The 13043-nt window shown below is 36.4% G+C and overlaps 2 protein-coding genes and 1 pseudogene across 3 annotated transcripts; 1 reads left to right on the top strand and 2 right to left on the bottom strand.

The window, feature by feature from the left end:
* The first annotated feature begins 2156 nt into the window (after positions 1-2156).
* Positions 2157-3486, top strand: LOC133865508 (glutathione S-transferase T3-like). Its single transcript, XM_062301932.1, has 2 exons — positions 2157-2611; positions 2750-3486. Exons 1-2 carry the CDS (start codon positions 2192-2194, stop codon positions 3155-3157), a joined length of 828 nt encoding a protein of 275 aa, XP_062157916.1. The 5' UTR covers positions 2157-2191; the 3' UTR covers positions 3158-3486.
* A 733-nt stretch (positions 3487-4219) lies between these two features.
* Positions 4220-5463, bottom strand: LOC133866124 (uncharacterized; annotated as a pseudogene).
* Positions 5464-7671: 2208 nt separating this feature from the next.
* On the bottom strand, positions 7672-11558 carry LOC133867465 (RNA-binding protein 2-like). 2 transcript variants are annotated; one of them, XR_009900059.1, is made up of 7 exons: positions 11318-11558; positions 10750-10874; positions 10366-10666; positions 9999-10060; positions 9008-9089; positions 8284-8495; positions 7672-7886 (listed from the first exon to the last, which is right to left on the bottom strand). XR_009900059.1 is itself a non-coding variant. In XM_062304239.1 (6 exons), exons 1-6 carry the CDS (start codon positions 11358-11360, stop codon positions 8380-8382), a joined length of 729 nt encoding a protein of 242 aa, XP_062160223.1. In that variant the 5' UTR covers positions 11361-11558; the 3' UTR covers positions 8196-8379. The 2 variants fall into 2 exon arrangements, 1 of the variants encoding a protein (XP_062160223.1); XM_062304239.1 differs by lacking the exon at positions 7672-7886 and having other exon boundaries at positions 8196-8495.
* Positions 11559-13043: the final 1485 nt, after the last annotated feature.

The raw sequence follows: 13043 nt of genomic DNA, 5'->3' as shown, positions 1-13043 counted from the left end.
AAGAGCATCCACATCAAAGTCGGTAATTCAAACATTTCACCAAATAATAGAGAAATTCCTCAAAACCTGTCGTGCATCGAGCTGGCCATAATTTCCACAAAATAACTCTTGTCAGAAAGTCTCTCTAAATCTAACGCACATCTGCTCTCACGCCATTCATTTTATATCATTTTATTTCCTTTCTCCCGCTTCTTTCACTTTCCTCCGCGCCTTCCAGTTTCTTTTCCAGCTCTCTTTGGCGCCTTCTTCTCACTGTGTGCTTTGCTTTGTGCGATTTCTTCACTGAGGGCGATTTCTTCACTTCGTGCGATTTCAACGGAGACTCCAGCTCGCGCGTTCCAGCTCCACCGTTGCTTCGGTACCACTCTCTCTCCCTCTCTCTCTCTCTCGGTTGCTTGGGTTCTTGGGGTTCAGTTCAAAGGGGGATGGGGCTATGAATGGGTTTAGTTCAAAGGGGTATGGGTTTTCTTTTATCCCCATTTGCAGCTTGATGAGTTTGTTGATATTTCTTTGTATGGGTTTCTTAGATTAAGTTTTATTTGTTTGCTTTGAGTAGCCTCTGTTTGGTACCAACCCAGTTTGTATCTTCCTGGTTCAATGCATGAAAATCTTGTGGCATTTCTTTCATTTGTGTTGTTTTGAGTAGCCTCTGTTGCTTATTTCTCTCTACTGTTAAAAAGTTCTCCTTTGCCTTTTTCTCTCTACTTGTGTTGCTTACTCCTTTCTTAAAACAAATTGTGCATTCTTGATTTTGGAAAGTGGATTTGTTATTTAGATGAACAGTTCCTGTTTATGGGAGCAGAGATGGAACATAACTCCTTTTGGCTTTTCAATTTTTTTAATATCATCTTAATACACACATATGTATTGCACGACACCTTGTTCTCTTGATCACCAGTGCATTCCTGAATCTGAAATTTCAGCAAATATACATGGTTACTAAAGAGGACGAAAGCAAGAAATCAATCAAGCACATTTGGTTTGATAAGGAGCAAGATATCATAAGGAGAACTGCATATTTACAAATGGGGCAAACTGCAATTTGGGGGGTTTTGGAGCTTTTGCTGGTTTTCTTGGCTTTGTGCCAGAGCATTATGATCACCATGTTTATAAACACTAGGGGAAGAGGGGTTGGATTATTTATAATGAATACTTAATTAGATTAGGTCCCCTTGCCTTAATGGGCTACAGTTTTCATTATTTCTCCATTTTTATACTTCAAGAGCCGTTGATTGCACTAACACTTGAGGCTTTAACATATAAAATGAAATTACAAATCGAACTACATAAATATTTGTATTCCTAGCCTCCTCCCTCTCTGAATTTCATTTCATTATTGATTTCTTCCATGTTTACTACTAGACTATAATTGGACTCATTGATAATATTCCATTAAATCATTCTAGCTAGCCTTCCCATCCCATCGTGTTATTCCATTAAAGGTTGACAGCTGCTTGTACCCTTCCTCTTTCTGGTTTTTGTTTTTCATTTCGTAAAAGAAAGGTGTTTGTTTAATGGTTTAGATTTAATTTAATTTTCGTTCTTCTTGCAAACAATTTGATTGCACATCTCTTGGTCCTCTTTCTTTCCTTTCATAGTGTGATGTGCTGCATAATTGGCGGGTGTGGTGTTGACATCATCGGCTATTGGCAGATTGTCTCCATGCATGTTTTGGGAAATTCCTTTGCTGACAGTGTGTGATATTGTGGCATGATATGCTGCATAATCAGTGTCTACATCATCAATGGTTGGCTGATTGTTTCCATGTAGCTCTTGAAGCTTCCCTTTGCTAGCAGTGTTTGATATTACAGCATTAAGTGCTGCAATATCGACAGATGTTGTTTCCTTAGGCAGCTTAGTGGTAGTTGTTTTTGGTGCAACGTGTGCTGCCTCAGTGGCAGTGTCTTAGTGGTAGTTTCTTGGGCTACTGTGTTGACAGCAGCATCTTGGGCTACATCGTGGGCTGCTGTCAACACATTTACAGAGTTAGATATAAAGACATCCTAACTCTATTATAAATTGGTTTGATAAGAAGAAATCAATCAATCACATTTATTGTTTAATATTTCTAGAGTTCATGCTAAAGCTACTTGTGTTGCTTATTCCTTTCTTAAATTGGTTATTTTGTTTTATTGTTTAAGGTTTTAACTAAATTTTGGTGTGTGGTTTGGATTATGGGGGCTGATTAGTGATGGATTCACAAACTCCTCAATCCGGTTACTACACCAATCTTATAATTGGAGATGATCTTGGGTTTGAATGCACAAATGAAATCAGTCAACACCAAGAGGCTTCACCCCAAGTTGAGGTTGAACCTACTATTAAAAAATCGTGTCGGGGTAGCAACTTCACCATTGCCGAGGACAATTTGCTTGTGGAGGCGTGGCTTTATGTTTCCATGGATGCCGTTCAAGGAAATCAGCAAAAACATAAGGTTTATTGGGAAAGAATTTGTGACTACTTTCACGAACACAAGACACTTGGAGCCAACCGTAATCAGACCTCTCTAATGAATCGGTGGTCAACGATTCAACTTGCGGTAAACAAGTTTTGTGGCTTCTTAGCCCAAATTGAAAAGAGGTCACAAAGTGGCTTGACTGAGCAAGACAAGGTATGTTCTAATTATGGTCTTGAGTGTGTTAAGTGGTAGATACATTGAGCACGTAAGGCACATATACTGTCACATTATCATGTTTAGTGTGCCTATTGTAAAGATTCTAATTATGTTGTATTTGCTAATGAATTTCAGATTGGCCAGGCAAGACTAATGTATTTAGATATTCAAAAATCACCCTTTCACTTTGAACATTCGTGGCTTATTTTGAGGTTTCATCCAAAATGGATGGCTCACATGGACAATGTAAAATTGAAGAAAAAACCAGTTGTGATAAATCTAGGTGATGAGGAAGCCTCTCACAAAGCTTTTGAAGACATAGAGCGACCAATAGGCCGGAAAGCCGAAAAGGAGAAACGAAAGAGCAAAGAAAAATCGAATCCAAGTGTTATTGCAATACTAAGTGACATAAATGAAGACAAGAAGAAGAAAATGAAACTGTTTGAGGAAGCACGTGAGCAAGACAAAGAGATGTTTCTTCTTAAGCAAGAGGAAGTGCGCCTTAGAGATGAGGAATTGCGCCTTAGAGAAAAAGCACTTTGAATGGAAGAACAGAGAGAGATAAAAGAATTTATGTTGATGGATATAAGTCAATTGGATGAAGATGGCCAAGAATATGTTCGCCGACGCAAAAAGGCAATCCTTGAAGGTCAAATTCACAATCCTTGAAGGTTGCAGTGGCCCATGCTTTTAGTGTAAGCACCACACAAAATTATGTCCTATTTTGCTAGGCTAGGACTTTTGACTAGGATTATGCTTAGAAATTAATATCCATGACTGCTTTGAATAGGTTTTTGATAATCCTCATGTAATTTAAATGATATGGGTGGAATATGGTGGTGTTGTTGAACATTAGTTTTTTGGTGGGTGGAATATGGTCATGTTGTTGAACATTAGTTTTTTGGTATTTGAAGTTTGTTGCAACAAGAATATGTTGGATTTATTTTGGTGCCTTCCATGCAATTAATTCTTCATTCAATACTAGAATCAATTCTATTCGGTGGGTTTACTCGATCCAGTAGCCTCTTTTTGGTTTCCTCTCATCTAATAACCCCAATCAATGCTTATTTTCAAGTATAAATGCAGCTACACTTTAATACGTGACCCATGAAGAGCAAAGTACATCATAAGTAATAATCTTGGACAATTACAAGAATCTTCCAGTGTCCAAAGTAAATTATCCAGCTTATTTTAAATTCACATTGGTACTTACAAGATTCACGTTACAACAGAGTAATTTGTTTACGAGATTGCATTTTTCTATAATAAAACCATTAGTTTGGTACCCATCAATAGAAGGTATTCAAGCAAAAGAACTTCAAAAACACATGTTAAGCAAAAGCTTTGTCTTTTCAATTCTGTCATTGGTTGGAGTTATTTGTAAAACTAAACCAAAAAACCGTAGGTACACCATGGTTGGTAGACAATGAGTTTTGAGTTAGAGTTAGGAAATGACACCCATAATAACATTATAAACATATTTAGTCATTACAACACATAATACCAAAAATAAAAAAAATAATAAAATAATAAAAACATAACATGCAAACATAACATGCTAATATTAATAACTAGTACAAAATATCCATAACTAATCTGTAGTTCTTATGCCTCGCTATGTAGTTGCCATAAGTGCTCGACAAGGTCCAACTGGAGTTGAGAATGAGTTTCCTTGTCTCTAATGGAATGATGGCGTTGAATGAACTCACTAAAGTCATTTGTAGCCCCGAGTGTCACTGGTTCAAGTGGTTCATTGAGTTGTTCATATTCAAAGTCGTCGTCTCTGTTATTAGTCCGCTCATCTTCAACGATCATGTTATGTAGAATTACACATGCCATCATAATGTCTTTGAGCATTTTAAGTTTCCAAAATCGTGCAGGTCCATGTACTATTGCAAATCGTGCTTGAAGTACTCCAAATGCCCGCTCCACATCTTTCCTTGCCGACTCTTGGGCTGCAGCAAAGTGTTTTCTCTTATTTCCTTGTGGAGATGAAATTGTTTTCACAAATGTCGCCCACTGTGGATATATGCCATCAGCAAGGTAGTATCCCATATTATAGTTATGACCATTAACGGTGTAGTTAACAGGAGGAGCACGCCCTTGAGCAAGGTCAGAAAATATAAATGACCTTTCCAGTACGTTTATATCATTATGAGATCCAGGTAAACCAAAAAAAGCGTGCCATATCCAAAGATCATATGAAGCCACTGCTTCCAAAATAATAGTTGGTTCGTGATAATGACCAGAATACATACCTTGCCATGAAGTTGGGCAGTTTTTCCATTTCTAGTGCATGCAATCAATGCTCCCCAACATGCCTGGAAATCCACGGTTTTTGCCTTCGCTAGCAATCTAGCGATGTCTTTATTGTTTGGTGACCTTAAGTATTCTTCTAAAAAAACTAAAATCACTGCTTGAACAAACCTTTTAAGACTCTTAACGACAGTGGTTTCTCCAATCTTCAAGTATTCATCCATAAAGTCAGCTGTAACACCATATGCAAGCATCCTAAGTGCGGCGGTAATCTTTTGAAGGGAAGTAAGACCGAGCCTTTGGGAACCATCTCTTTTTTGGACAAAATATGGATCGTTGGCTTCAACCGCGTATTGAATACGGCAAAAAAGATCATGACTCATTCGAAATCTCCTTCGAAAATATTTGTGAGGATATATTGGTGGTTCAGCAAAATAGTCACGAAAAAGATCTTCCCCGGCTTGCAAGCGGTCACGCCGAATGAAAGTGCGACATTTTTTAGGACGACCATGTGATGTTGATATTTCTTCTTCCATAGCAAGATTTGCAATTATCTCTAACTCTTCATCAGAGTCTGATTCCATAAGAAGCATTTTGTAAAAAGAAGAACGAGCCATAACAAGAAAACAAATATTGAGAGTCAAGATGAGTTCTACCGAGTTCTTCAAGAAGGTTGAGTTGAAGAACTCTCTATGAGTTTTGCTACGTTTAAAATTCGGACTTCAATCAACTTTGGTTGGTATTTGTCATGTCTTCTTTACTATCAATAAATTCATCTTCTGCTTTGTTGTCTTCAAGCAACGTCCAGTTCCAGTTTTTGTTTGATATTTGTCATGTCTTCTTTATTATCAATAAATTCTTCTCCTTTGTTGTCTTAAAGCAACGTCTAGTTTCAGTTTTGGTAGATATTTGTCATGTCTTCTTTATTATCAATTAATTCATGTTCTCCTTTGTTCTCTTAAAGGAACGCTTAGTTTTGTTTGATATTTGGCATGCCTTATTTATTATCAATTCAAGTTCTCCTTTGTTGTTTTAAAGGAACGCTCAGTTTTGTTTGATGTTTGGTATTTGTCAAATTTATTATCGATGTCAAATTTATTATCCTCAACAAGACAACAATTGGACATTCTTTATCAAAAAAGAAAAAAAAAAAAGCAAAAAGAAATCGTTGGACGTTCATCTCTCTTTGTCTGGTTGTTGGACATTAAAGTGTAGTAAATAAGTTGCTTGGCTGGTTGTTGAAGACAATAAAAGTCCTGGCTAATTGTTAATCGGTTCAATTAATTTAATTAAATCACAGTGTCCTCAACAAGACAACAACGTTGGACGTTCTTTAAAAAAAAAAAAAAAAAAAAAAAAAAAAAAAAAAAAAAAAAAAAAAAAAAACGTTGGATATTCATCTCTCTTTGGTTGGTTGTTGGACGTTAAAGTGCAGTGGTTTGAGGGATGAGGGACGTTAAACGTTGGACATTCATCTCTCTAATTGTTAATTGGTTCAATTCATTTAATTAAAGCACAGTGGTTTGAAAGTCCAGGCTTATTGTTAATTGGTTCAATTAATTTAATTAAAGCACAGTGTTGAAGGGAATTAACATTGGATGAAGGTTAGGAAATTTAAATTAGTTGATGAAGGAAATCAATTTTTACAGTTAAAGTAGTTATTTTCAAAACTAATAAAATATAATATTTAGTTAAAATAGAGAAATATTTAGAGAGTTTGATGTATGAAGTTTTTTAAAAGTAAGAGATAAAATCAAAAAAGTAGATTATTTAAATTAAATTTGAAAAAAATTTTAGAGAGGTTGATGAGGATGCTCTAAGGCAACGCTTTAATTCTAGTGGATGCCGTTATGGCGCGATCCAAAAAATAAAGGTGTAGGTGGCAAAATTGTCGGTCCCCAAGGCACCACATCGTTGGCGTGCCATAATTATCATCTGTTGTCACCGTTTCAATTCCCAAAAGCAATAATCATCATAACAGTCGGCATAATAAATGCATCAACACCAATTCAAAATCTTTGGTTGGGGGGGGGGGGGGGGGGGAGATCGTGGAACGTATGAACCCATGCAGGATAATTTGTTGCATATGCCCTCGTCATAATTTTCATAGGTCGACGTAATTACTAATTTGCTCAAAGAAATTGGGGGACAACTGGAGTATTCAAATGTCGAAAGGACCAATGACCAGTTGAAGGCCCATCAACCCAAAGGCAGCCTTTAGCTCGGACTCACCAAGCAACATACACACGTGATACACTAAAACCCTACCTCTCGCATACGCCCCAAACGGTAACACTTCTATAAGAATGATATCCTCATATTTACGGATTTGCTTATTTAAAATTTGCTCAATGAAGAAAGCAACTGTTGGAGGCACTCCTTCAAAAGAAAATAAGTAATGAACCTTAACTGTTTTGCCCGTTTCGATTCCACATGATGAGGGAAAGAACTGTTGGAGACGACACCCGAAGGGAATTAAATCACAAGGATGCGCTACTCTCCATATTGATCCCTTTGGCCTTTTGCTTAGTTGAGCTTGCTTGCCAACTAAAGACAAAAAACCTCTATAAAAGGAAAAGCGGTACACATCACAAGTACGCAAGCTCTCTCATTCTTCTTGCTTACATTTTGTTCATACATCCTATCAATCTCACTCTTACTAACTTAAGTATCTAATATGGTTCCGCCATTACCCCCTGGTGTGTCACTTCGACCCTCGGTCTTTTTAACAGATCTCTACATCAGGCGTTCGAGATGTTTGGTCACTGTATTAACAACAACTACTACTACTACGAGTGTCAGAATTAAACCCATATGATTACCATTTTTCTTGGCATTACAAAGAGTTGGTCACGATTCAGAAGAACCGTCGTGAAAAGGGCTCAAGCCAGCAACATCTTTAGGAACGTCATTGACTCATTGGCATAAAACTTTCAGCTGCACAACCGACTTTTCGCAGTACTCATTCTGTTGACTTCAAATATACAAGCATTGTGCAATATTTCCATGTTCCATACTACAATCACAAAACATTCTTAATTAATTCCTCAGGAAAAGTATAATCGATTACGAAAAACTACTCATTTTTAAGAGGACAAAGTTTTCCTCTAAATTCTTCCAACCCAGCCTATAAATTGTCATGTGTTCCTTGAACATGAAAAAAGCACATGTTTTTTTAATAGCATTAAAAGAGTAAGATGAAATTGTATTAAAAAATCCATATGCTTCTCACAGTCATATGATCAAGGACACGTGACAATTTTATAGGCCGATTTGGAGAAAATTCCTCCCACACATGAATCTATCCTTTTTTAGAATTGTCAGATATCTCAGCACAAATTTTACTTATATAACTACAATGTTGGAGCATTAAAAAAAATGGACAAGAAAAATCCACCACCAAACATACATACACATGACAAAGGTCGAGCTTTGATAAAACTGTTTCTAGTTCAGGATGGACAAGCATTTTTCTGTTAGTAATTGTCATCCCAGTCAGGTACTTGTGGTCAGCGTAGAACCGCATCGCCTTCCTCATCATGATCAGATGGTTGACGGAATGGAAAATGTGCAAATTGGATGCTCAAGGCAGGAGCGTCAGGTTTTTTGTCATCAAATTTGTAACCTGAAGGAAAACCCACATTTTTGCAGCGTGATTAAACTTAAAATTGATTGAGAATTTTCAGATATCAATTTTATTACGCATGATACAGCATGTACATTACCATATTAAAAAATCAATTATCTAAATCGGTAGATATATAGCCATGCATATGGAATATTGATTTACAACCCAAAGTGTATTTTGGAAACTTAATTAAACTAAAATCTTAATTAAGTTTATCAATGTGCAGGTTGTTCCAGTTGGTGTCTATAAGCTGGAGTGTTTAGTACTTCTTGAGTTTAGTTAGTAAAAATTACCCATTCATCTAAAAAAATAAACTTAAATTTGAAGGTCTGAGAAAATGGACATATGAGCATACAGATGCTGCTGGTGAAATCACAGGTTTATATAACAAAGAGATGTTCTGTTTCCTTGTTCCATTATCTCTTAAACCTTCCAAGGGATAAAAGACCATCCCCACAAGTATTAGCAGTTACATCTCAAATGATAATAAATTATTATATATGATTTACCTTGAATAGCTTCCATAGCAGTCAGAGCACATTTAGGGTCGGCAAACTCCACAAAGCACAAAACTGTAGCCTTGTCTCCACTCTGCGGTTTACTTGTTGATCAGATGATTAGTTAAACATCGAAATAGAATCAAAAGAAGATACCATGAAAATGTTTTATTTTCAAAAAACGTGTAGCAACAATAGCTATTCACCCTGAAAATAAAATAATGACAAGTTGATATGTACAAGAGTATTGCTTGGATTTATACAATGACACATGAACAGAAAATCTTCTAATAAGCTGAAACCTAACAGTTGTAAAATATGATAATTATAATAGAGGGCTAGATAGACCAAATTAGCAAAACTTGTACAAATCAAATGACTGTCTCTAGTTAGATCTTCATTCTTTTCTAAGGATAAATGAGCAGAACTTCTCAGGAATCTAAAAATAAGTCAAACATTACTTTCTAGGATTTCTTGTGATTTACCTCTTTGGAGTGGGTTTCAAATAAAAGGAAATCAAGTTCTTAAAAAGTATCGCCGAGTAGACTTAATAGTCATCGGATTCTAATCTATTTTACGCAACAACAAAACACAAACCTTTAGGCAAGCAACATAAGACAAACCAATGCTGCTAACTCTCACATACGCACACCAATCTCTCTCTCTGTCTCTCTCTCTCTCAACACACACACACACACACAAAGAAGAAAACAAGAGGATGATAACAAGGCAGTTAACAACTCCTCATTTTGTCAATGCAACAACAAGAAAAATCAAAAAGAAATGTTGGAGTATTCTCTCTCACACACACACAAAGAATAAAAAAAGAGGATGATAACAAGGAAGGGAGTTAATAATTTCTTGTTTTGTCATTGCAATAAGAATAAAAATCAAAAAGCATGTTGAACTTATATTTCGCACAAAAGCTCAAAGGAATTTCAGTATTCAAGACTCAAGGGGTGAAAAAAAGTAAAGAAAATAGGAGGTAAATCTGCAGACTTACACGTCTGGGCTCCTTGTGAATAACTTTAATATCTTTATAGCCAATAAATGGACGGAAAAGATCTATAATCACAAGTCAAGGTTCCAAATGACAGCAGAAAGCAATATAGCTAATTAATCTTCAGGAACATTTGAGTAACATTTCCATACCTCAGAAGGCACATTTCTAATTCTTGTTTTTATTTTTTCCTTGTCAAAAAGAAAGCACGTTTCTTTCATTTAGAAACAGTTCTCACCAAATGAAGGATGAAAAAGCATGTCATCAAAATTCTCACTGTTACCCAAATTTCTCTTGCAATAGTAATATAGCACCGAGCAGCACAAGATATCACACAACAATAACACATACATGCTAATGCAAAGGATACGACCCACTTCTCTTCTGGTACAGTTATTTGGAAGTTTATCAACAAACAGAATGTTTGATTCCCTAGCTGAAACTGGGAAGCCGTCAACTTTTCTCAAAGAGCTAGGTATTTCATTACTCATGGAACGAATTCCCGGACTAACACCTGGTGCAACATCTCGTCTTTGCTTTGGATCTTCTAGAGGAGATGGGAAGCCATTTGTGCTAGCTGCTGCCGTTACACCACCAAGACCAGGATCGGGACGAGCTCCAGTACCCGAAATATCATCAAAGCGATATGTGCCAGGTTGCAATGAGTTTATCTGCACATAAAGCCACACAAGACATATCTTTGTTACACATATTATAGATATAATAACTCGGGCCCTAGCTCTCAATTGCTTACATCTTTCTGCAGGAAATTTGAAGAAGCACCAAGCACATTAGTAGAGCCCAAATTAGGATAAGACGGCAATAGTGGTGCTTCAGACGACAGGTAGCCAGGAAAGCTGTGCCTTGCAACACTGGATACTAAAATAAATGCCGATAAATCTGTGTTACTATCAATTGTACAACAACACACGAATAGCAAGACAAACTTGCATTCTATCATGAGGACAGTATCAACTCTAAATGAATTTCATACCAGAACAGTCTAATTTACTATCAATTCGAACAATAATCGTCACATAACCAATAGGGGTGCACCTTACACGCCTGATAATCGTGCAAACATGGAACTTAAAATTCATGAAGTAACGCCAAGTTTGGATTCTGAGAATTTTTTAGGAAATGAAGGAAAAACGCAAGGTTTTGTGTCCTATCTTGTTTGAGTCTCCACATAGAATGAAAAACCCGACTAACAAATCAAATTAGTTAAATTCCATTTCTTGGCAGCCAAACGGAGGGATAGAAAATTATCCCTATGTCTCGCGAGGTTTTATGAAAATTAGAATCGGTGGAATTAGGGTTACCTCTGTCCTCGGATGCACCGTATCTGTAGTAGGGATCCGCCATGGCTTCTAACAGCTTCAGCTACTCGTTGGAGCCTGGCCTAAGGCGCCATTGATAGTTGCTATCTGTCCTCCGGTTGAAACGACGCAGTTTGACAGGGAAGGGCTTTGGCGTTTGGCCGGTACTTCTGGTTTTACACTTACGGGACTTCGGGTTGTGTTCTGTCACTTCTGTGCGTCTAACCGTCGACCGAACACTAACAATAGTTTGTTCGTATTTAATTTTTCCCCACATTTTTAATAAAAACTACAATTAAGTCTGTATAACATACTCTTCAATAAATGTTAACTCAATATTTATCAGATTTTTTTCTCTATATTCAAATAACTAAAGAGTGTTGTAAAATCAAAGAAAATAACAAAACAAGATAAAGAGATTGTAAATATGAAACTAGTTCTTCAGGAACTATGTATGATTCTTCTCTATAATTGTGTATCTTTACATACAACTCAACACTCCCTTTTATAGACATGAAATCATAATGGAAAGTTAAGGAATATAAAAGGGTAATACATGAATTAAAATGGTACATCAATGTATTACATTAATGTTATTAAATTCTAGAAGATGACATGAATGTGTAGAATTTCAAGAGATGTAACTAAATTGTCATCCACTAAATATATGAATGCATTTATAACACTCTCCCTTGGATGACCATACACTAAGAATATGCCTCGTTAAAACCTTGCCAAGGAAAACCCAGTGGGAAAAAACCTGTGGCGAAGGAAAAATAGTACATTATTCTTGTGTGTCGTCATATGCTTTAGGATTGCCTCATTAAAACCTTGCAAAGGAAAACTCAGTGGGAAAAACCTTAGCGAAGGAAAAAGAGTACAATCAGTATAATCATTTTACTCCCCCTCATTAAGATAAAGAGCTTCAATTGTTTATGATGAAAGATCCTTGAGTTGGCGCATTTCAATGTTATTCACCAACTTCTTAAATGTTGCAGTTGGTAATGTTTTGGTAAATAAATCTGCTAAATTGTCACTTGATCGTATCTGCTTCACATCAATATCACAACTCTTCTGGAGCTCATGTGTATAAAAGAATTTTGGTGAAATGTGTTTTGTTCTATCACCTTTAATGTATCATCCTCTGATCTGTGTGATACAAGCAGTTTTATCTTCGTATAATATTGTCGGGCTATCTTTGATTGTGGATAAACCACATTTTTCTCGAATGTGTTGAATTAGTGATCTTAGCCATATGCATTCCCGACTTGCTTCATGAATTGCAATAATTTCTGAGTGATTTGAAGAAGTAGCAACAAGTGTTTGCTTAACAGATCTCCATGAAATAGTAGTACTTCCACATGTAAATAGATATCTTGTTTGAGATCTACTTTTATGCAGATCAGAAAGAAAACCCGCATCTGCATATCAAACTAACTGTGAATTTGAACCTCTTGGATAAAATAATCTCATGTCAGTTGTTCCACGAAGATAACGTAGAACATGTTTGACCCCATTCCAATGCCTTCGAGTTGGTGCAGAACTGTATCTTGTTAGTAAATTAACTGAAAATGCTATATCAGGTCGTGTGCAATTTGCAAGATACATGAGTGCGCGAATTGCACTAAGATATGGTACTTCAGGACCAATAATTTCTTCGTCATCTTCTTGAGGGAGAAAATGGTTTTTTTTCACATCAAGTGAACGACCAACCATTGGAGTGCTCAAA

Source organism: Alnus glutinosa, chromosome 4 (assembly GCF_958979055.1).
Source record: "Alnus glutinosa chromosome 4, dhAlnGlut1.1, whole genome shotgun sequence".
Lineage (NCBI taxonomy): Eukaryota > Viridiplantae > Streptophyta > Magnoliopsida > Fagales > Betulaceae > Alnus > Alnus glutinosa.
This window is presented reverse-complemented; position numbering and strand designations above follow the sequence as displayed.